Source organism: Pipistrellus hanaki (genome assembly GCF_964339955.1).
Source record: "Pipistrellus hanaki genome assembly, chromosome: 14".
NCBI classification, from domain to species: Eukaryota; Metazoa; Chordata; class Mammalia; order Chiroptera; family Vespertilionidae; genus Pipistrellus; species Pipistrellus hanaki.
The window spans coordinates 40,443,706-40,465,183 of NC_140516.1; the positions used below are offsets into that span (position 1 = coordinate 40,443,706).

Genomic DNA, 21,478 nt, shown 5'->3' on the forward strand with positions numbered 1-21,478 from the left:
GTGATAGGAATCTTACTTCCAAAACTCAGGCGGGAGAGACTTGTCATATTCATTTTTTTCTCTTTATTTTAAGTTACCTTGTGCTTGGAGACCTTATCTTCTGTGCTGGTGGGACAATAATATTAGTAGTAGTGGGTAGGGCTTGGGAATCTGCCCTGAAGCTGGGAATCCTAGACAAAGGCTCTAAGCCACTCCACAGAAGTCCTGCCAACCCCATCTGTAATATCTGGAGTCCACTAAGCTCCATTCCCTCCCAGGCTCCAGGCTTCTAGGCAGTATAAGCCAGCTTGGCAGCACAACAACACATGCATTTGGCCCCCAAGCCAAACCTTCCTGAGGCAAGGCTGACTTCCTGCTTGAAAACAAATACTGTAAAATATGGGAAAAACAAACTTCATGCTAATATATTGTCCTGCCACCTAATTTCTGATTAATTGTTCGCAAATCAGTACATCACACAATTTAGGACTTTTCACAATTTAATTGTGCCATACAGATATCACTGATGCTTTGAGACAGATATGAGACAGATATCACTGATGCTTTGTTCTAAAATACATGGTAACTTGGCCCTGGCCAGGTAGCTCAGGTGGTTAGAGCACTGTCCCAATACTCAAAGGTTGAGGGTTTGATCCCGGGTTAGGGCACACACAAGTATCAACCAATGATTGCATAAGTGGAACAACAAATCAATGTTTCTCTCTAACATCTATCAATTAAAAAAAATTGTTGTTGCCCAGTGCTCCAATTAATGATACCAAACCCAGCCAAGAATGAGAATGCAAGCATAGTTGTATTATAATTAGGCTATGTTGATGAAAGTGGGGACAGGATTAAGACCATTTCTGTTACTAAAACTATCTTCTCCACTTACTCAGCACTTTCTTACAAGCAATTTAGTTTTCCACATTAATCTGACCGGGGACTGAATGGCATCTAGCTTATGAGAGGTCTGAGTTGACAATATGGTGATTGGTTTTTAAAAGATTGTTGCCTTCATGTATTGTTAGTATCTGGGCAGGGATGTAACCATTTGAAGTAGCAAATTGGGAACCTTCAGGTTCAAGTTCTTCAGGGTGTTAATTCCAGCTGCGTATTAACCTAAGACCTCAGTGGCTGGCCTCTGGGCTGATTCTGTAGCTGATGGAACATATGACCCTGGCTGCCCTCAGCCTCTGCCGCCAGCAATGGCTAACACCCAGGTGAGAACTGTGTCTGTTTAAAGGTTGCCCACAATGAACTAATGCTCAACCATTTATACCTAAAGAATTATAAATGCAAACTAAACCCAGAAACCATTCTTACCTATCAGATGGACAGTGATTAAAACTCTTGGTAGCCCTAGCCGGTTTGACTCGGTGAATAGAACATCATCCCTCAGACTGAAAGGTCCATGAGTGCATGCATGCATATGGCAACCAATCAATGTGTCTCTCTCACATTGATGTTTCCTTCTCTCTATTTCTCTCCCTTCCTTCCACTCTCTCTAAAAATCAAGGGGAAAATATCCTTGGGTAAGAATTGACAGAAAAATAAAATCATTAAAGAGGTTCCCTAAGAGTAGCAAACCTGTTTCCTCATGGTAACTTGGTAGGCCTAAAGAAATAAAATGGCACTATTTCAAGCCCAGAATTTCTGCTAATTTACACAAAGCTTTCAACAAATCAGTCTGAATGAATGATTTTATTAATTTTACTGTCTCTATCTAAAAATAACTGTTCCAAAAGAAAAGCCTACATTTTAAGTTCACATACAGGGAGAAAGTTGGAATGTGGAATTTGACTTAGAATTCTTGTGAATATAGAACCTTGGACTGTGCTATGACTTACCTGTTTGGGTTTACCTAATAAAAGTTTAATAAAGCCCAGACGACGTGGCTCAGTGGTTGAGCGTTGACCTATGAACCAGGAGGTCTCAGTTCGATTCCCGGTTAGAGCACATACCTGGGTTGCGGGCTCCATCACGAGTGTGGAGCATGCAGGAGGCAGCCAATCGATGATTCTCAACATTGATGTTTCTATATCTCTCCCTCTTCCTTTCTGGAAGTCAATAAAAAATAAAATCATATATATATTACATATATTATATATATAAAATTATATATATTACACATATATATATTTATATATACTGCATTTAAAAAATAAATTTTGGATTATATAAAAACTCATGTATGTGGATTTGGAGCCTCCACCAGTAGACCATCATGCAAATAAAAACTTACAAGGTTCTTCACCCACCGGCACCATTCCTTTAGAATGGCCTGCTTCTCTCCCAGCGCCTGCTGCTGTCTTCTCCAGCAAGCCTCATCCTGGCCTTTGAGTTTGCCCATATGCTTCACAAAAATTTAATATGGAAACAAGATGCTCCTTTGGGGCAGCTGCTGTAGAGGCCACTTGTAGAGAAAAAAACCACACTAATAACAAAGCATGGTTGTGTTCACCAACGGAAAATTACAACTTTGCTTGGTTTCGACCGTTGGCTCCAAGTCTTGGGTTCCTCATCACTGAATAGACTCTTTCCACTTGGCTTTCTCTCAGCCAGTGTCCTGGCACACTATCAGAGGGGGAATAATTAGAAAGAAGTGTCTTATAGGGATGAGGAGTACTGGTAGCTTACCACATGGGGATAATTGTGGATCTTCAAACGAATCCTGGACGAGACAGCAGCGTTACTTGTCTTCTTGCTTACATAAACTCTGTCAGTGTTCACACCTCCCGAAACATGTGCACACTGGGAGCTGGAAGGCTTGCTCAGCTTCCCTCCTCCTCGAGGGAACCTTTTAGTGGCTCTCGGGTACAAGAGCAGTGACCCAGCTGCAGCTAGCCCCAGAGAATTTTCCGAGTGTCGCATCTAAGCAGAGTTATTATGTTGCTGTGGGATATAAGGCCCATCTTATCCTTAGTTCACTCTCGTGATTCAGGTAATGTGAGTGTGTGTTGGGGAGTAAGAAACAGCTTTATTCTTTTTGGGACTCTTGCTAATTGTAAACATATCAAAGTATAAACATATCAAAGTATAAACATATCAAAGTACAAACATATCAAAGCATCTTACATTTCACCTTTCTGAGGCAACAAGTGTACCACTTTGGCGAGCATTTCTATTAATCTCTATTTGATGTGTAGAATTACTCATACAGCTTTTCTCAAATATGTTGGTGTGCATGGTGTTCATTAGTGCTCATCCTGAAGCTGACCCTGAGACAAAGACTGGAAAGGAAGCAATTCATTTGGGAGGGTGGCAGACATTTATGGGGAGTGGAGGAGTAAAGGAGGGGAAGGCAGCCAATTAAGGGTGGCTATCATTAGCTGGTAGCATGGTCGATGGAGCTTAATCTCATAGAGAAACTCTGGGAAGTGGTGAGGAACACATGCCTCAGACATGGATCACTGGAAGGGCAAGGGAGCTGGAGTATTTAAAGCTCGGGTCCCACTGGCTGAGGCTGCTCCCAGTGGGTGTCACTTCTGAGCACTTTTGGCCTAAATAGCCTTCCAAGACCTTGGAGAAAGCCCCATAGGAAAGACCGGAAGATATTAGCTGGTAGAGGGCAGCTACCCACATACACACAAAGGTGGGTGGTATTGCTGGAAAGATGTGCCAGGCACTGTTCTAGAGGATACACCAGGAACAAAACAGAGAGTTTTGCCCTCATGGAATAATCCTTCTGTTGGGGAAACAGATAACAAAACAGGCAAATAAGAAACGTATGGGGTGTGTTACAGGGTGACAAGTACTGGGGAGAAAATTAAGAGCTGAGAAATTCTGGGCAGGAAGGAGGAGTTGTTTGCAATTAGCAAAAGGGAGATCAGAGCAAGCCTCACTGAGAAGGTGACACTCAAGGAAAAGGCCCAAAGGAGGGGAGGGGAAGCCCAGCACGAAGTTATCTGTGTGAGGAAACAGCAATCACAAAGGCCCTACAGCAGGAATGTCTCTGGTGTGTGTGAGGAACTGCAAGGCTAAGATGCTGATGCTGAGCGGAGTGGAGGGAGGAGGGGGAGAGGAGGCTGCAGAGCAGGAGCTTGTTGACAGAGAAGCCTTAGGCTCCTTTCTGGAATGGGACTGAAAGGTCCTGGGAGAGCTGGAGCAGATGACTGAGTCTGACTTCAGCTTTCACAGAATCACTGGCTGCTCTGCCGAGAATGAACTAAAGAGGGGTGAGGGCAGAGGCAGGGGGAACAGCGAGGAGGCAACAATCGTCCAGGTGGTGGCAGTGGAGGAGGGAGAAGTGTTTGATTCTAGAAATATTTTGAAGGTAGAGCCAAAATAATTGCGGGCGGACGGGATAGAAGAGAAAGCAAGAAGTCAATGGGGTTGGCCTGAGCAACCTGGAGAATGAAGTTGCCTTTTCCTGAATTAGGGAAATCTTCAGGGGCGTGTGTGGGGTCAGGGGTGACTGGGGGCCTGGCCTTGGGCATGTTAAATTTGTGTTGTCTGCTAGACACTTACGGGCAGATGTCAGCAGGAAGTTGAATGCTGGGGTTTTGAGTTCAGAAGAGGTCCAAACTGGAGATAAATTGTAGAACTTCTCAACATACAGATGGTTGGAGCCATGAGACTGGTTGAGCTCTCCAAAGGAGAAAGCTAGAGAGAAAAGTGGTCTGGGACTGAACCCTGAGCAAAGGAGACTGAGAAGGAGCACGCACAGTGTGGTGTCTTGAAAGCCAAGTACAGAAAGTACTTCTAGGAGCGGGGAGTGGTCAACTGTATATAAGTGTGTACATGTGCAACATTTACATATATATACATACAGAAGCACTCTATACAGATATACATATACAGAGGTAGTTTTAGACCAGCAGTATTATACTTAGTCTATTGGGAAGTGTGCTCTGTGGCAAAAATATCTGTGGTATTTTAATGGTTGGATAGTATTTCATTGTTACATCTACCATAATTATTCTTTCCCTATACTCTTCCCAATTATAGAATCCTAAATTATATAGCAATGGATATCTTGTGCATTCATCCTTTCACACCCATGTGATCATCCCCTAGAAGTGGGGCTGCTGTATGCAAAGTATATATGGTCTCATTCAAGACTCCTTCCTGGCAGTTCCAATAACCTGAGATATATTCAATATGGAAAAGCTACTGGCCTCAAGGAAGAACCACTGGGATGTCATTCCAGGTAGACCCCATTCTACAGGACAGCGAGGACACAGGGCAGCCATCTGGGTAATCACTGTTAGAAACAGGGCAGAGGTGTGGGTCAAGTCAGAAAAATCATTAACAGAAAGTGATCTGTCAGAACCAACCCTCAGCCTGACTAAGGAACTGCATCCACTCCATCACCTGTCTGGGCACACAGAGCAGAGCAACTATATAGGCCGACAGGCTCTTGGGCAGAGCCCCTAAGAGCTTATTATGTCAGGAGCAAACACAGCAGACAGAGGCGGTTGTGCCTTTTGTGAAATGACTGTAATTAACTCCCTATCTTTCTCCACACTATTTTTGCTGGCTGGCTTTGTCGTCATGCTGTCAGAACAAGCCTATTACATGCCGGAGATTTTTCCCCTTTACCTTGTCATCTCGATCAGAAGCATAACTCCATCACCTGTCTGGGCACATACTGAGTCTTTGTCTGGATGGTGTCAGAAAATACTGCACTTCAATAATAACCTTGAAAACAACATCAACAGCAGCCAGACAATTGCATGAAAGCCTCCAGGAAGTTCAGGACTTTAAGGGACAATGTCTTTAGTCCCATATGTCCTCAATGTGGGCAAATGCATTGAGACACCTTTCAACTCAGAAGGAAAAGGGACACAGAGCCATGCCTTGGATCCATTAACTGTCATCTCTGAGAGGATAAAAGCATTCAACCTGGACTCATGACCCACCGCTGGTGCTTAACCCGTGGAAATCATAGTTCAGTGACACATATCCAGGGAGAGCCACTTCCTGGCGTTGGGTTCTTAACCATTAAAGCAGACTCACAAGAATGTTCTGACAGTCTGAACTTCTAAAAAGCTTTAGATCTGTGTGATCTGGCTGCAGTCCCTGGGTTTTACCACGTGATGCCCCTTTACCACGGTAGAGCCCCTCCACACACACACACAGATGCACCAACACTGTCTCCTCTCTTTCTGCTTCACGAAGGATGCCCAGTCCAGTCAGCAGGTCAACACAGAGGGCTTTCTTGTGTGTTATGGCTGAGATGAAAGTCATTTTATCCCAAGAATACAGCAGGTAAAAGGCAGCCTACAGAATTTATGCCAAATTCCATTCCTCCAATGACCTTATTTTATAGTTGATTTTAAAATAATTGCCTCCTGATCCATAAGCCTCTGTATGATGTTTAATATCAGAGCCTGTGAGTGCACGCACTTGGCCTTTCTCCTTGGCCCGGCTCTGCGTAGGCTGTCTGCGGCCTGTCCTCAGAAGGCTGTGTAGTAGTGCTCCGAGGTGCTGACGATGTCACTCTGGTCCTCCAGGAGTTCCAGTACCTGCTGTAGCACAGGCTCACTCAGGCTCGGATTCAGGCTCAGGCGAGCACAAGCCAAGATGTGCCGGAAGTGGCAGCCCTTTTCCATGTCTGCAGGAAAAAGGCAGTTGGCTAAGCTTGGACACACCTGTCAGACCCTCTTCCCTCTCCCTTCCTTCTAAACCAAAGCCCTTCTCCATGCCTCCTGAATCAGAACCTGCATCTTTATAAGATCTCCAGATGACTCTTATGCATGTTAAAGTTAGAGATGCAAGCCCCAGCTGTATTCTCTCTCTCTCTCTCTCTCTCTCTCTCTCTCTCTCTCTCTCTCTCTCTCTCTCTTCTCTCTCTCTCTTTTTAAAAAATATATTTTATTGATATATTACAGAGAGGAAGAGAGAGGGATAGAGAGTTAGAAACATCGATGAGAGAGAATCATTAATCAGCTGCCTCTTGCACACCCCCCACCGGGGATGTGCCCGAAACCAAGGTACATGCCCTTGACCGGAATCGAACCCGGGACCTTTCAGTCCGCAGGCCGACGCTCTATCCACTGAGCCAAATCGGTATCGGCCAGCTGTATTCTCTTGTCTGTCTTTTCTTCAATACTTCACTGCCCCTCCTCAGGTTCACCCTTGGCGTGCTAATGTGGCACAATCATGAAATCAATTTAGTGGGTTGTGATTACCATTCTTTTTTGTACAACGAACTAAAGTAGAAAATTACAGAATGTACTGCATTGTAGGTAGGATAAATCTCATTTTGTAAAACAACTTCTAAATAAATATAATTTATATCTACATATCTATTGCACTATAATTATATACTTTACTGGATCATGATGTAAAATGCATTTATAATGCCTGAGTTAAAGTCAAACCGCATTAACCAAACCCTCCCCGGTTTTTCACATAAAGCCCCATGGCAGGGCAGGTTTGGCCTCTCATGCTCACAATCACTGGATGTATTTTTTCAGATGAAAAAAATGTCTTAGGTTCCAGGAAGGCATCTGAAGAGGTATTGTGGTTTTGGGTAGAACATAGTTTGGGAGTCGGTGCAGCTGGTGACTTTGGGCAAATCATAGTACCTTCAAGTTTCAGTTTTCTCACCTATGGAGAGGGAGACTGAGGAGGGAGTAGGGGAACCTGTGAGGTCCTTTCCAGCTCAAAGGGTCAGAGACTATCAGCAGCCTACACTAATGAAGACTTGCTAAATTCTGACCTCTAGTGGCTCTGTCAACTCATTATTCCTCCTATTGGGGTTACTGCTAGAAAACTTGCCACCTCTACTTGTCTCCATATTTGCAGCCTGTTTCTTCAACATTAATTTAATAAAAACTTCCTGAACATCTACTATGTGTGTGGTGTCAGAAAAAAAAAGCAGCAAATAAAAGAGTGCAGATGGAAAACTGTCGTTGGAGTCCAACAGACCCAAATTCAAGTCCAGGCTCTATAATTGTGACAAAGTGGTTCACATCTCAGTCAGTTTTTTCATCTGTAAGATGGCAATAAAATCACCTACTTCACCAGTGGTTGTGTGGATGAAAGGAGATCCATGGTAGGGGCTTCTTACATGGGGAACAAGTATGATTCTATTGTACTCATAACCTAGGAAGATGCTCATAATCTAGTACCTGCTCTAAAGAAGCTTCAACTCTTCCCAAAGCCTTAAACTATTTCTTCAGACAGGCCATTCTGCTGTTGAAGAGCTCTGGTAAGGCTATTCACAAAGTGACCTTTCAGTTACACAGAGAGAAGGATTGGTGTTAGTTCTATTTTAAAGGTATGATATAATCCATCAGATCCAGGGCTTTCCTTTGTTGGCAGATTTTTAATTACCAGACAGATGCAATAGTTGCCTAAGAGACAGATTCCTGGTGCTTCCTACTCTGCCATCTTCAAAATAGTTTTATAAAATGCCAATGCATCTAATCCTCATAACTATAATGTAGGCAATAGTATTCCCATTTTACATATAAAGAAACTGAGGTAAAGACTTATCCAAAGTCACACAGCTGCAAATTGGCAAGGTGGGATTCAAACTCAAGAAAAGTGGTCCCAGAGTCCAGCTCTTTACAACCATGCTTTGCTGCCCATCTTTAGATAAATCCAGTATCAGTGCTTTAGGGATCTAAAACAAGCCTCGTATTTACAGTCCTTTTATTATTGTAGGTTTAACATTTGCTGAAATAATCATAATGACTAAAGATTTTAAGTTCTCCCCCCAATCATCCTGACAAAGAAAAACTCAATATTATATTTTGTATGAAAGGTTAGAAACAAACAAAAGGTCCAGAGGAATCTCTATATCCCAAAGTGTCCCCTTGGGAGTTTGACTGTGAGACCGGAGTTTGATCATTTGCTATGACATGCGCTGACCACCAGGGGGCGGCACAGAATGAAGGCAGGCCCCTATTGGCCCTAATCATGGGCCAGGCCTAGGGACCCTACCCATGCACAAATTCGTGCACCAGGCCTCTAGTGGTTAAATAAATGGTCAAATATATTTTTATACATATAATGGAATGATGTACAGCTATTAAGAAGACTGAGACACTTCTATATGTAGTATTGTTGAATGACCTCTAGAAGCCAATGTTATATTTAAAATATAAGGTGTGGAACACTAAATATTGTATGGTAACCTTTACTTGTGCTTTTATAAAGAATAACTATATAAATATGTTTTTAAGTGCATATAACATCTCTAGAAGGAACTACTGCCTTTGCAAAGAGTACACGGTGCTGGGAGGAAGCCTCATTTTTCTGTGTGTATTTTTGCACTGTTTGACTTTTTATCATGTGCATACATTCTTCAGAATGAAGTTTTTAATGTCATAGATATTTCCTGTGAAAAGGAGTGGCCACAGTAGACATTCAGACAGTCCCTACAAGGTATTTTTGTTGGCATTCTCAGTTATTCAAGCTCCAGAATTCAGTTCCTGGGAATTTACTACTTCTGGGGAATGGGTTGATGGCTTTTAGAGGCTCCTGCTTATAGAATGAGTGACAGAGACTGTCCACCTGACACACACACTCACCAAAGCCTGTGGATGAGAAGTGGATATAAAACCTGCTACTTTAAGACCCTTAGGTCACAGAGGCTATTTGGTTCTCCTAAGAGATAAAGAGTGAATTTCTTTCATTTGCTTTATCAGGCCCTAGGATTATTTCAATCCACTCTTTTCCTAATGCAGATCAAAATTGAGAATCTGGCCAGGTGACCTGGGACTAGGACGAGTGAAGGATGTTACATGGGAAGCAGCCTCTTGTGCCTTCTTGGTTGAGAAACCCCGCATTTCACTGCTCTTTAAAGCTCCTTAAATTGTGGATAGATGGGTCTCCCCGACACCAACTAAAGAATACGTGTTCTTATTGCTCCAAACGCATTGAATGAAATCCACAAACGCTGCATTCAAATAATTGGTTGCTTTAAGTTTAAGATTTGTCATCATGCCACTCTGGGCTCTGACCTCATCGGTTCTTAAAAGCTAAATAGGGCTGCATATCAAACACCAGGGCTGGAGACCTGGTCCAGCTCTACCCAGTGACTCAGTCTGGACCAGGTCCAGGCGCCAGGCAGGCGTGGGCTGAAAGGACTGGAGGTGAACTTCTCTGGAGAGAAGGAAAGCAGGATGAGGAGACCTACGGTCATTAACACACCTTTTCACTTCCCTCCTACTGTCATTTGTTGACATATTCCAACATTTGTCATTTGACATATTCCAACAGTTGTCTGCAAAAGACAGACTTTGAAAAGTCACCTTTAAGATGGAACAGCTTACACAGGACTTAAAGATAGGACTAATGCTTTCTTCTCTTTCTACCTAGTATGAAAATTATAATGCCTGTTGTCAGACTACCTACAGTTTAAGTTTCTAACCACTAGGGGTTGATCTAGCTCCACAAAAACCAACTATTTTCTAAACCGTTTCTTTTGCAAATTATTAGGTTCAAGGTGACTGAATCACACTGTTCATAAACTGTAATGTCTGGAGCCATTCCTCCCAACTCTGAAGGGCTTGATGTTGGAAGAGAAGAAAATTTAAGGTTTGGGTTCAAAGACAAGGGGAAAGAGTAAGCAAGAAATAACATGAACCATAGAGAACATGAGAGCCAGGAGGACATCAAAACATCCTAGCCAAGGCCCTGGCCGGGTGGCTCAGTTGGTTAGAGCATTGTCTAAATACACCAAGGTTTCAGGTTCAATCCCCAGTCAGCAATCAATCAATGAATGCACAAAAAAATAGAACAACAAACTGATGTTTATCTCTTTCTATTTCTCCCTCCCTCCTTACTCTCTTGCTCTAAAATAAATTAAACAACAGCAACAAAAATCCTAGCCCAGTGGCTTGCCTCACTATAGCAGGATCCCCTGAGGAGCTCACTTGTCATGTCCACCCCATCCCCTTGTGAATAAGAATCCCCACGAGTGGGATCTGAGTACTCATATGCTCAAAAAAGTTTCAAGGTTGAATTTTACGTGTAGCCAAGGTCAGGACGACTGTGCGAGCCTAACTTAACTCCTTTAGAGAGGAAGGACCTGAGGCTCTGAGAGGGCAGGTATCTTGATCAGTCATACTTCCGTCTCCTGACTCTCTAGCCCTTGCTGTCTGGGAGGAAACATTCCCTTCCAGTGCATCAGGACACCTGTGCGTTACAATACTTACGGTTTGGTTTCTGGCAGTCTTCTTGAATGATACGATGGATCTTTTTGTACAGTTCTTTGTCTTCTTTGGTTACCTAAATAGGAAAAAAGGTTCAGAGAGAAAGTGTTGTTAAGTAACATAGAGGTTGTGTCATCCAGACTCCCAAATTAGTATTTAAGTTGGTTTCTAAAGATTTCATAACAATCATCATCCCTACACCAACCACATGGTTTTCAATACTTGGCCTGTTGTCAAATCAGCTCAGTCGCTCAGCAGCTTGCTGCTCTGTAGATGACCCAGAGGTACAGTCCTCAGGGGTGGCTCATGAGGCCATGGTGTAAAGAGAAACTGGAATTCTCTTAACGAGCAACTTTCCTCTTAAAAACTCATAATACATTCATATAATTTCTCTTATTTATTATATTTCTGAAGGGGCATAAGGGGCCAAAGTCTTTCCTCTGGGCTCTGACACCTGCCTTGCATTTCATTCATTTTATTTCTCCTCCCAATCACAAGGAAAAACAAAGGAAATAAAACTGTAAGGAGAAGCTAGCAAGAGAACTAATCTAGCCTATCCCTTGAGACCCTTTTTGTCTTCAAAGGTCAGACTTCCTTCCAGCTCTGATACCTAAGCCCTGTGTTCCTCTTTCCAAAACCAATAATTGTTACTAGATTCTTGCATATCCTTCTAGAGATGTTATATGCACTTATGAACATATTTATATAGTTTATTCTTTTTTAAAAGCACGAGTAAAGGCTAGCATACAATATTCAGTGTTCCACACCTAATTTATTTTTTTTATTTTTTAAATTGATTTTTTTTCATCACACCTAATATTTTAAATCTAATTAGTTCCTTCCTCAACCAGCACAGATAAGAGGAAACCAGACAAATGGGTCTCCCTTCATGTTCAGTAGTAAATCTAACAACAACAAAAAAAAAAAAAAGGGGAAGGAAGGAAAAGAGGAAGAACAAAACAAAAGCATGCAAACAAATACATACAGGGTGGGGCTAGTTGTTCATATTTTTTATAGTACAAGAATAAACTCAGTTTTGTGTACTCACAACTTAATCCTACTTTTGCCCCACCCTGTATATAGAGAGTGTTTGTTTGATGGGATTGACAGAGTGACCAGATTTAAGAATGGGGACACTGATATTGCCTGCCTTTTCACAAAGTTATTGTAAATATCAAATTGGCCCTAACCAGTTTGACTCAGTGGATGGAGCATTGGCCTGCAGACTGAAGGGTCCCAGGTTCGATTCCAGTCAACGGCATGTACCTTGGTTGTGAGCACATCCCCAGTAGAGGGTATGCAGGAGGCAGCTGATCGATGTTTCTCTCTCAATGTTTCTAACTCTCTATCCCTCTCCCCCTTCTTCTCTGTAAACAAATCAATAAAATGTATTTTTTAAAAAAGATTAAATTGGGTGAGAACTGCTGAAAGCTGGAAAGCCTTATATAAAAAGAAGTGTCTACATTACTGTAATAATTATTTCACTGAGGCCAGGCCCTCAGGAAAACACAAACCAACAAGGCCAGGCAGTTAAGTGGAAAGGGGAGGAGTGAAGTCGGGGAAGAAGAATGGTTCTATTGAGGAAGAGAGAGCAATTATTGCTTCATCACCCGCTTCCAGCTCATACTGATTCATAGGAGGAAGTGCCCTAGCGCTGCCACACCTCAGCTATGGGCTGCTGCCCAACGGTCCTGCTGCTCCTCAGAAGAGCTGCTTTCTATAGACTCAGTTGGCCAACCGTGGAGTCTCCCAGTGAAATTGTGACTGGGTGTGGGTAGGTGCAGGTGGGGGCGTTATTAAGGTGAGCTGCCATCATGAGCTTCTGCAACCAACCAACTCCTGAAAGCCCTTCCCGAGGTGGAGTGGACTGCAGTCATCCTTATGCAGATTGCAATACCCTTTTAAAAAGCTAGTGAAATAGTACTTAAAACATCTTTTAGTTTTCAAAATTGCTCTTAAATTAGAAATCACTAGATTAAATCATTATCAAGAAAATGTCCTATTAAGGAAGCTTCCCCTTGGGAATCATGCCTGTAAATCATTCCCCTTGGGATGCCTCAGAATTTGGATCTGTCTCCAGGACAATCACTTGTAGCGGAAGCCACATCTATGCTCCCGATATCAATGGTCATGACGAGGCCCGATTTCAGCCTGGCTCCTCCAATATTAAAGATAGGCAGTGAGAGGGGAACTTTTAACTCTGAAAGTATGAGACAAGCAGGCACTTATAGCCCTAGTGAGAGCGTCAACTGGGGCAAGCTTCTGGGTGACCAATCACACTATGTTGACCAAAAGCTTAGAGGTACATGCTTTTGCTCCAGCAATTCCTCTTTTAAGAGTCAACCTTACGGAAATATTTACATAAGTTCACAAAAATAGCCATAGCAACACTATTTGTGAGAGCAAAAGTTGGAGCCACCATAAATGTCCATCAGAGGGAAGGGGTTAAAACATTTATGACAAGTTTTCATAACATGGAATACCAAGCAGACATCAAAAAGAATGAGGTCGATTTATATAATAATAGTAACATGGAAGGATGCTGTGTGCTATTTTGGTGTCAAAAAAGTTGCTGAGCGTTCAGAGCAGTGGTTCTTAACTGTCCCGGGGACACTTAGCAATGTCTGGTGACATTATTGGTTGCCACAACTTGGGGCGGGGGGGCTGCTACTGGCATCTAGTGGGTAAAGGCCAGGGGTGCTGCTAAATAGCCCACAATGCAAAGGACAGCCCCCCCATGACAAAGAATCATTTGGCCCAAATAGTGTTGAGGATGAGAAATCCTGGTTTTGAGAATGATCACTTTTTTTGTAAAACAAAGCAAGCCACAGGAATATCTATTTATATGAGTGTATGTGTAAATACATAAATGTCTAAAACACATGTGTCAAACACAAGGCCCGCGGGCCAAATCCAGCCCGCCAGGCCTTGCAGTGTGGCCCGCACCGCGCTGTCATCACTGCACTCCGCTGTCAGTTTATGACATTGTCAGTTTATGACTGTTCAGTAAACCATTCGGCCCGCGATTTAGGCTGGATTTTAGATTTTGGCCCCTTCTCTGATTGAGTTCGACACCCCTAGTCTAAAAGAATATACTGTTAAATGTGGCACCTTGGGGTTCCTTACTTTATGTGAGTTTTTAATGATTGATTTTAAAAACAGTAAATAGGTATTCTTAAGTAATGAACATATTTGCAGTTGAAGCTAAGAAGAAAAAATATATAAGATGCAAGTCTCTTACATAGAAGAGGTTATCAAAACCACAATCTTTCTGATAAATGAATCCTTTTTCCTGCAGGAGCTTTATAGCATTCTTAAATATACTATGAATTGCCTTGGATGTGGTGTCATTCTTAAAATCTGCCTGTGGGAAGAAGAAAAAGAAAAAAAAAGTAAGTCCCATCTTATAGCACATGAGAGCAACTCCCTAGACCAACTGGTTTATGAATTCACCCAACAGGCTTTTTATCTGCTGAGTCAAAAAGATCCAGGTATGCACCTGCCTAGCAGGATAGTATTTAAAGAAGTTTGTTCCGGCAGGATATTTGATAACTGTTTCACACCTTACCTGGTAGTTATGATTTTTTGATTAATTCAATAATATAAAATGGACAACTCAAATGGACAATCTTTATTTTTTTAATTCATAACTAAAACACCGTATACATATTAGTTCTTTCTTTTTCTTTTTCATTAAAACCCTGGCTATAGCCCGGCCCGTGTGGCTCAGTGGTTGAGCATCAATCTATGAACCAGGAGGTCACAGTTAAATTCCAGGTAAGGGCATATGCCCAAGGTTGTGCGCTCAGTCCCCAGTAGGGCATGTACATGAGGCAGCCAATCGATGATTCTCATCATTGATGTTTCTGTTTCTCTTTCCCTCTCCCTTCCTTTCTGAAATCAATAAAAATATATTTTAAAAAATCTTGACTGTATACAATCTCTCCCTAAGGAAGGACTTCAAAGAATTTCACACACACTGAAATAAGCTGGGGATTCCCGCATGTAGAAAGTGTTAAACAGTCTCTTTATTTTAAATGAAGAACAAGGCAGCAAAAAGCTCTACAGAGACCTTTCCGGGGGCTAAAGGTGGACAGGGTTCCTAGAGTGAAGCAAGACCGCCCACCATATGGAAGGAACTCAGCTGCTGTCAGTTTGCTGTCTCCTCAATTTCAATGTTTCTTCCCTTTTCAAGGAGAAAGGTTTGCCTAGAGAGGTAATCAGGTCATCCTATTTCTTATCCCAAGGAAGCTAGGTTTTCAGCTATGTCCTAGGGTTTACTAGATTGTGTGGTTCTTGAATTGGGGACTTTGTGTATCATTTCAGAGACAGAAACATCAATGATGAGAATCATTGATTGGCTGCCTCCTGCACACCTCCTACTGGGGATCGAGCCTGCAACCCAGGCATGTGCCCTTTACCGGAATTGAACCCAGGACCCTTCAGTCCGCAGGCCAACACTCTAGCCACTGAGCCAAACCAGCTACAGCTATAGATTCATTTTTAATGTGACAAATTTTTCAAGATATTAAGAAGATGAGAGCATGAAAGAAACATGGCAAAGTGTCCAAAAAAGTGTTTGAAGGCCAAGTCCTATCTCCAGTGAAAGGTGCTGACTGGTAAAGGCTGTCTAGCAGCACCTCAGAGATGCTGAAAAAGGGGATGTGCTTGAGATATGCCCACAACACTTCCTCAAAGTGACAGGGAAAGGAAAGGAACTCCTAAATGGCTTTGAGTGTTGACAATCCATCTCTGAGAAACCATCTCTTTCTAGAAGAGGCCTCCCTAACAGGCATTGTTTTAATCTAATAGATCTTGGCAAATGTTTATGTTTTTTTGGGCTGAAGAGGGCAGTCTAAAGCTCTTTTTAAAAACTATTTTTATTTATTTCAAAGAGGAAGGGAGAGGGAATAGAAACATCAATGATGAGAGAGAATCATGGATCAGCTGGCTCCTGCACACCCCCTACTGGGAATCAAGCCCATGTGCCCTGACCAGGAACTGAACTGTGACTTCCTGATTTATAAGTCAACATCAACCACTGAGCCACACCAGCTGAGCTAAGACTCTTAAATTGTACTCTAAGCTTTTCCTTAACAGAACAAACTGCAGAACCTAGTCATTAGAACATTAGAGCCTAATACTTGACAAGCATTCCACCTTATGACAACATCCACTCTCTGAAGGGAGAATAAGGTCCAGAAATATTTGACGACTCCCACGGGCAGAAAAGCTATCTGGATGTGCTTAGAATAAACACCTTCCAATCCTCAGGCACACATCTTTTTACTCAGGAGGGCTCCAGACAAAGCCATTTTTAATTACATGCATGAGTCCTCTTTCTTAGGGAAAACACAACCTAATATAGGCTCCCCCACAAAACTTTTTAACTACTTAAATCTTCATAATTCTAAGGAGATTCATTTTCTTTAGTCAATTTAATATAAGGATTCTTAAGGGTCAAGTTAATATTACATCTTTATCAAGTTGGAAACTAACTAGAAATGTTTGTTACATAATTATTCCTGTTATTAAAAAAAAAGACTCTTGATTATCCCCAGATCATACATAAAGCCTGCTTCCTCCTCCCAGACTTCACTAAGACCAAGCAGCAGGAATACACGGTGCCAGGCCTGCGAGCTCAAAAGCACAGTTTCAGCTGTGAATAAGGCGGACCCAACAGAAAAGGCTCTCTGTAAATATAAACAACATGTGAAGCTTCCTTTCCAAAAACACTGGCCTCAACTGACCTCGGGACATATCTCCCTGCTGCTTATAAAGACACAGTCTCCAGAGTAGAACCTCCAATCATCTCTACTAGCCAGTAGCTCTTCCTGGCCTGGGATTTGTGACTTTCTTGTCTTTTTCTAAAGAGCAAGAGCAGACTCATCCGAATCAGGAAACTGAAGCTACTCAGAGGAAAAAAACTGACTGGCTGAACATGCTGAGCCTTAGCAGGCCTCTCCGCATTGCAGGTCAGGAACTGGGTGGATCTCTGAAATATATATAGAGTCTTCATTTCCAAATAAACTCAACATTTATCCAGCTGTCAAAGAAACAATGGATTTGCAAGGCCTGCTTATCAGGTTTCTGGACTTGCTACGAAGAGCACGATGAAAAACAAAGAAAGGGGAAAGCATTCAAACCCACTCTCCCTATCCCTGTCAACTATATCACTATCACAATGATTTTTTTTATGGAGCTTTCATCTGTATGACAACACAAAGTACCAAAAGATCTAGGGTTTCACCATCGCTATAGAGCATCCCTAGTTTTTCAGGCTCAATTAAACTGGATTCGATTGAATGACACTGACCTCCCCAAGCAGAGCCATGTGAGGGAACAATTCATAATTGATGGAAAAATAGTTTCCAAAGACAAAATAAATAAAATGCCATATACACTGCTTTTTAAACATACAGCACTGGGCAGACACATGATTCTTCTCTAAGCATTTCAAAAGATATAGGCAATCCTTCTTGTTTTGAATGGAGGAGCCATTTATTTATTTATTTATTTATTTATTTATTTATTTAATTTTTATTTTTTAAAAATATATTTTATTGATTTTGTACAGAAAGGAAGGGAGATAGAGAGTTAGAAACATCGATGAGAGAGAGTCATCGATCAGCTGCCTCTTGCACACCCCCTACTGGGGATATGCCTGCAACCAAGGTACATGCCCTTGACCGGAATCGAACCCGGGACCCTTGAGTCCCCAAGCCGAAGCTCTATCCATGCCAAACCGGTTTCGGCTGAATGGAGGAGCCTTTTAGTCCTCAGGGACCTCAAGTCTCTCTACTTAATTAGAGCCTTTGCAGGAAAGCTGGTTCACAGGAAGAAAATGGTCTTCGTTAAGCTTCAAAGTTTTTCCTTCCAAACATGCCAGCAGAATGGTCAGAAGTCCTTGGAGGCCAACTTGGCATTGAGCCCCCTCTAAATGATTAAATGGAAGAAGGTCAATCTTGCTGTCAGGGCACAGCTGGAGAGCTGCAACTGTTTAGAAGTGATGATGGCCCAGGACAAAGCGGCCAGTCATGACCCTCTCCGCCTTGGTGTTTCCTGAAACAATATCCCTCATCTCTGTGTACAAAATCATGGGTCACTGGACACACAGCCTGGTGTCAGGAAGAGATAATTAGGTTCATGAATGAAACTGAGAAGCAGTGGTCGTACCTAGGAAGTTGGATGGGGACATGATATCTATTCTGCCTGAAGCTGGAAGTATAACTTATGTTACTAACAAGGGAGTTCAGAGCAGCCCTGTTGGTAATGGCAAAAGATCAAAAAACATCTAAACAGTCCAGGAATGGAGAGGGTGGTTATCTAAATTATGGGACATGTAACAAAAGATTATTCTATAGTGGCAAATCTATGTACGGCTAGGAAAGGATCTATAAGACAATGAAAAGGTAGGGAATACTAGTGTTTAGCATGATACCATTTGTGTAAAAAAAGGGGGATACAACTACTTCTAGTTTACATACGCAGATGGATATTCTATCTCCAGATGGATATTCGTGACACTAGTAACACTAGTGTCTGTCTCTGGAGAAAGGAGGGAGGATGGGAAAGAAACTTACTTTTAAGTAGATACTTTCGGAGACTATTTGAATTTTTAAAAACCACTCATTCTTCAATTAACTGATAATTATTGAAAACCTACTTTCTGACAGACTTGTCCTAGGCCCTGGTTCTAGAGGACAGAGAATAAGTCAGATGAGATATCTGCTCATAGAGAACTTAAATTCTGGTGGAGGAACAGGCAGGTGAACAAATAAGGAGAGATATGAACACAGGTGATAACCTAGGGAGGAAGTAGGTGGCCATTAGAGCAGCTGGCCATGGAGGTCAAGAAGGTGACATTTTTTTTTTTTTTTCCCCCAGAGAGAAAGAAAGAGGGATAGAGAGTTAGAAACATGGATGAGAGAGAAACATCAATCAGCTGCCTCTTGCACCCCCCCCCACCCCCTACTGGGGATGTGCCTGCAACCAAGGTACATGCCCTTGACCGGAATTGAACCCTGGACCCTTGAGTTTGCAGGCCGATGCTCTATCCACTGAGCCAAACCGGTTTCGGCAAGAAGGTGACATTTAAGCAGATATCATACACTTGTGGAATCAATGAAATAATAAACACAAGTTAGGTTACAACAACAAACCCAAGAGTTGAAATAAAAGGAAAAGCCTAACAACAAAGTCTCAAATAATTCTTAATTCCAAGCAAATATGGAAGCGCCAAGCAACTGAAATTCACCTCTAACACTAGGGATGAAAAAATGGAGATAGCGCTTTCCAGGAGAAATAAAAATGACTTAAAGCACTTAAAATTTCTACATATAAAACAGGATGAATACAACTCGGCCTTCATTCAAACTCCTGAAATGCAATAGGTTAACTTTATTCTGAAGAAGAAACAGCAAGTCAGTAAAAGCCTTGGTTCAAGTTCAATAAATAATCTTGGAAGGGTAATTACCTCTTCTCATTTATTTCCCCAACATTTGACTCCTGGTGAAATTAAATGCCCATCTCAGTGAGTACTAAAAACTAAGTACTATGATGTTTAGACTATTTTTTTTTCTACCCAATGATTAAGCTTAATGAGATTAAGCGAGAGGAAAAGGGCAATTCCATTCTCATGAAATTCTTAAGAGGTCAGTAACCTTCCCAGAATAGAAAGGACATGTGACTGAACCATAGCCTCTATTCCCTGGTCCACCCTGTGAATCTTAATACCACAGTCACGTTCACTCACATCCTTCAGCTGCCGATTTGGGGCAGTGGACTGGAATTCTCCCATGGGCAACCTGCACTTACTTGCTTGGAGCAGTCACTATGAATCACAGGCTGATTGGCAAGGGACAGCAGAGGCTCCACCATTTCCAACTCCTGTTGGTAAAAGGTCTGCACTCTGTTCTTCATGAGGAATTCGTTGGCTTTTTCACTCAGCAAACATGTGAGACTGGTAAGGTCCAGGTCACCTGGATTTTTGCTGAGGAAGTGGTAAAAAGCTATGTAGAAAATTATCACTTCTGTTCCTTTCTGGTATGTTTAAAACAGAAACTTGGCTAGGAAAAGCAACACTATATTGGTGCTTTCTTTGACATAAAGAAAGCATCAATATATTTCTGACCAATATACTATGGACAATGTGTGGTTGTTTAAAAGGATGAGGCAGGACTACAAGAACTAAGATATTCATGATCGCTTCAGAAAAAAAATCGGGTTGCAGAACAGTTTGTAAGATATGATCCCATTTTTATAAAAAAGCAAATGACAACCCACAGAATATATGGGTAGATATTCTTACTTGTGTTTGCACAGAAAAAAATGTCTAAAGGGGTATGTACCAACCTAGGGACAGTAGTAACCTCTAGGGCATGCTCTGAGGCAGGAGACAGGACATTAGAGGAATTTCACTTTTTACTTTATACAGGTCTATCGTTTGAGTAGTTTTTTAATACAATTTAAAAATATGTAATATGTACACATTGAAAACAAGTGTGCCCTGGCAGGTGTGCCTCAGTTGGTTGAGTGTTGTCATGTGCACCAAGAAATCACCAGTGTGATTTCCAGTTAGGGCACATACCCAGGGTTTAGGGAGCATACAGGAAACAGCCGATTGCTGTTCCTCTCATCAATGTTTTTCTCCCTCCCTTAAATTGAAGTGTACACAGTGAAGCCTCCTTTCTATCCTACTCTCAGTTCCCACCTCCTTGGTATCCACTATTACTGATTTGTTTTTTCCCCTGGAGTTCTTTGATGTATACATATACTAAAAAATACCCATATATTCTTACTCCTCCTGTTTTTATGCCCTTCATCTCCCCCCTTTCCCTCCCCACACCCCCGTCTCCACACACACACACAAAAGAGTAAAACCAGCCCCGATTGAGAACAACTCAACTCCTTTAGGGACCCTAGTTATATGTATATTTTCCTCACAACAACCTTGGAACATCTGCATTGCTTTCATCTTCACGTTACGGACGAGGACACTGAGGCACATGGAGGATGAGCAGATGTGCCCAAAGCCTCACATGAGTAAGATGATGGTACTCACATGAGTACCCAGGGCCACTCCAGCACCAGGGCTCCCTTGGCATGGCCTTCCTAATGAATTCACATCCTTCCGCGGTGATTGGCCATAACTTACCTCAGTGCTTCTTTTTCTAAAACTGGGCTATGGAAAGGCTGGTCATAAACTTTCCTGTAGATACTGGGCAGCTCAAGCATCCTTGCAATTTGAATGTTGCATACTGGATCATCCACTTTATCTAAGGAGCCGAGGGGGAAAATATATCACAGAAATTACATCAAGGTCAATTCTTTCCCTTGTCCAAACTGCTGCTAGGATGACAGTAAATGAGGCACTCAGAGGGTCT

General features: G+C 42.2%; 1 protein-coding gene across 3 annotated transcripts in view; it reads right to left on the minus strand.

The window, feature by feature from the left end:
• Positions 1-414: 414 nt before the first annotated feature.
• STN1 (STN1 subunit of CST complex) overlaps positions 415-21,478 on the minus strand; it is a 32,891-nt gene continuing 11,827 nt past the window's right edge. For 2 of the 3 annotated variants that reach the window (XM_084904024.1, XM_084904023.1), the window contains exons 6-10: positions 21,250-21,370; positions 19,911-20,085; positions 14,335-14,457; positions 11,097-11,169; positions 415-6,538 (exon numbers count right to left, since the gene is read on the minus strand). In XM_084904024.1, the coding sequence (XP_084760150.1) occupies positions 6,381-6,538; positions 11,097-11,169; positions 14,335-14,457; positions 19,911-20,085; positions 21,250-21,370 (650 nt within the window). In that variant the 3' untranslated portion in view covers positions 415-6,380. The remainder of the gene's footprint in view (positions 6,539-11,096; positions 11,170-14,334; positions 14,458-19,910; positions 20,086-21,249; positions 21,371-21,478) is intronic. The other variant, XM_084904025.1, reaches the window with a different exon arrangement.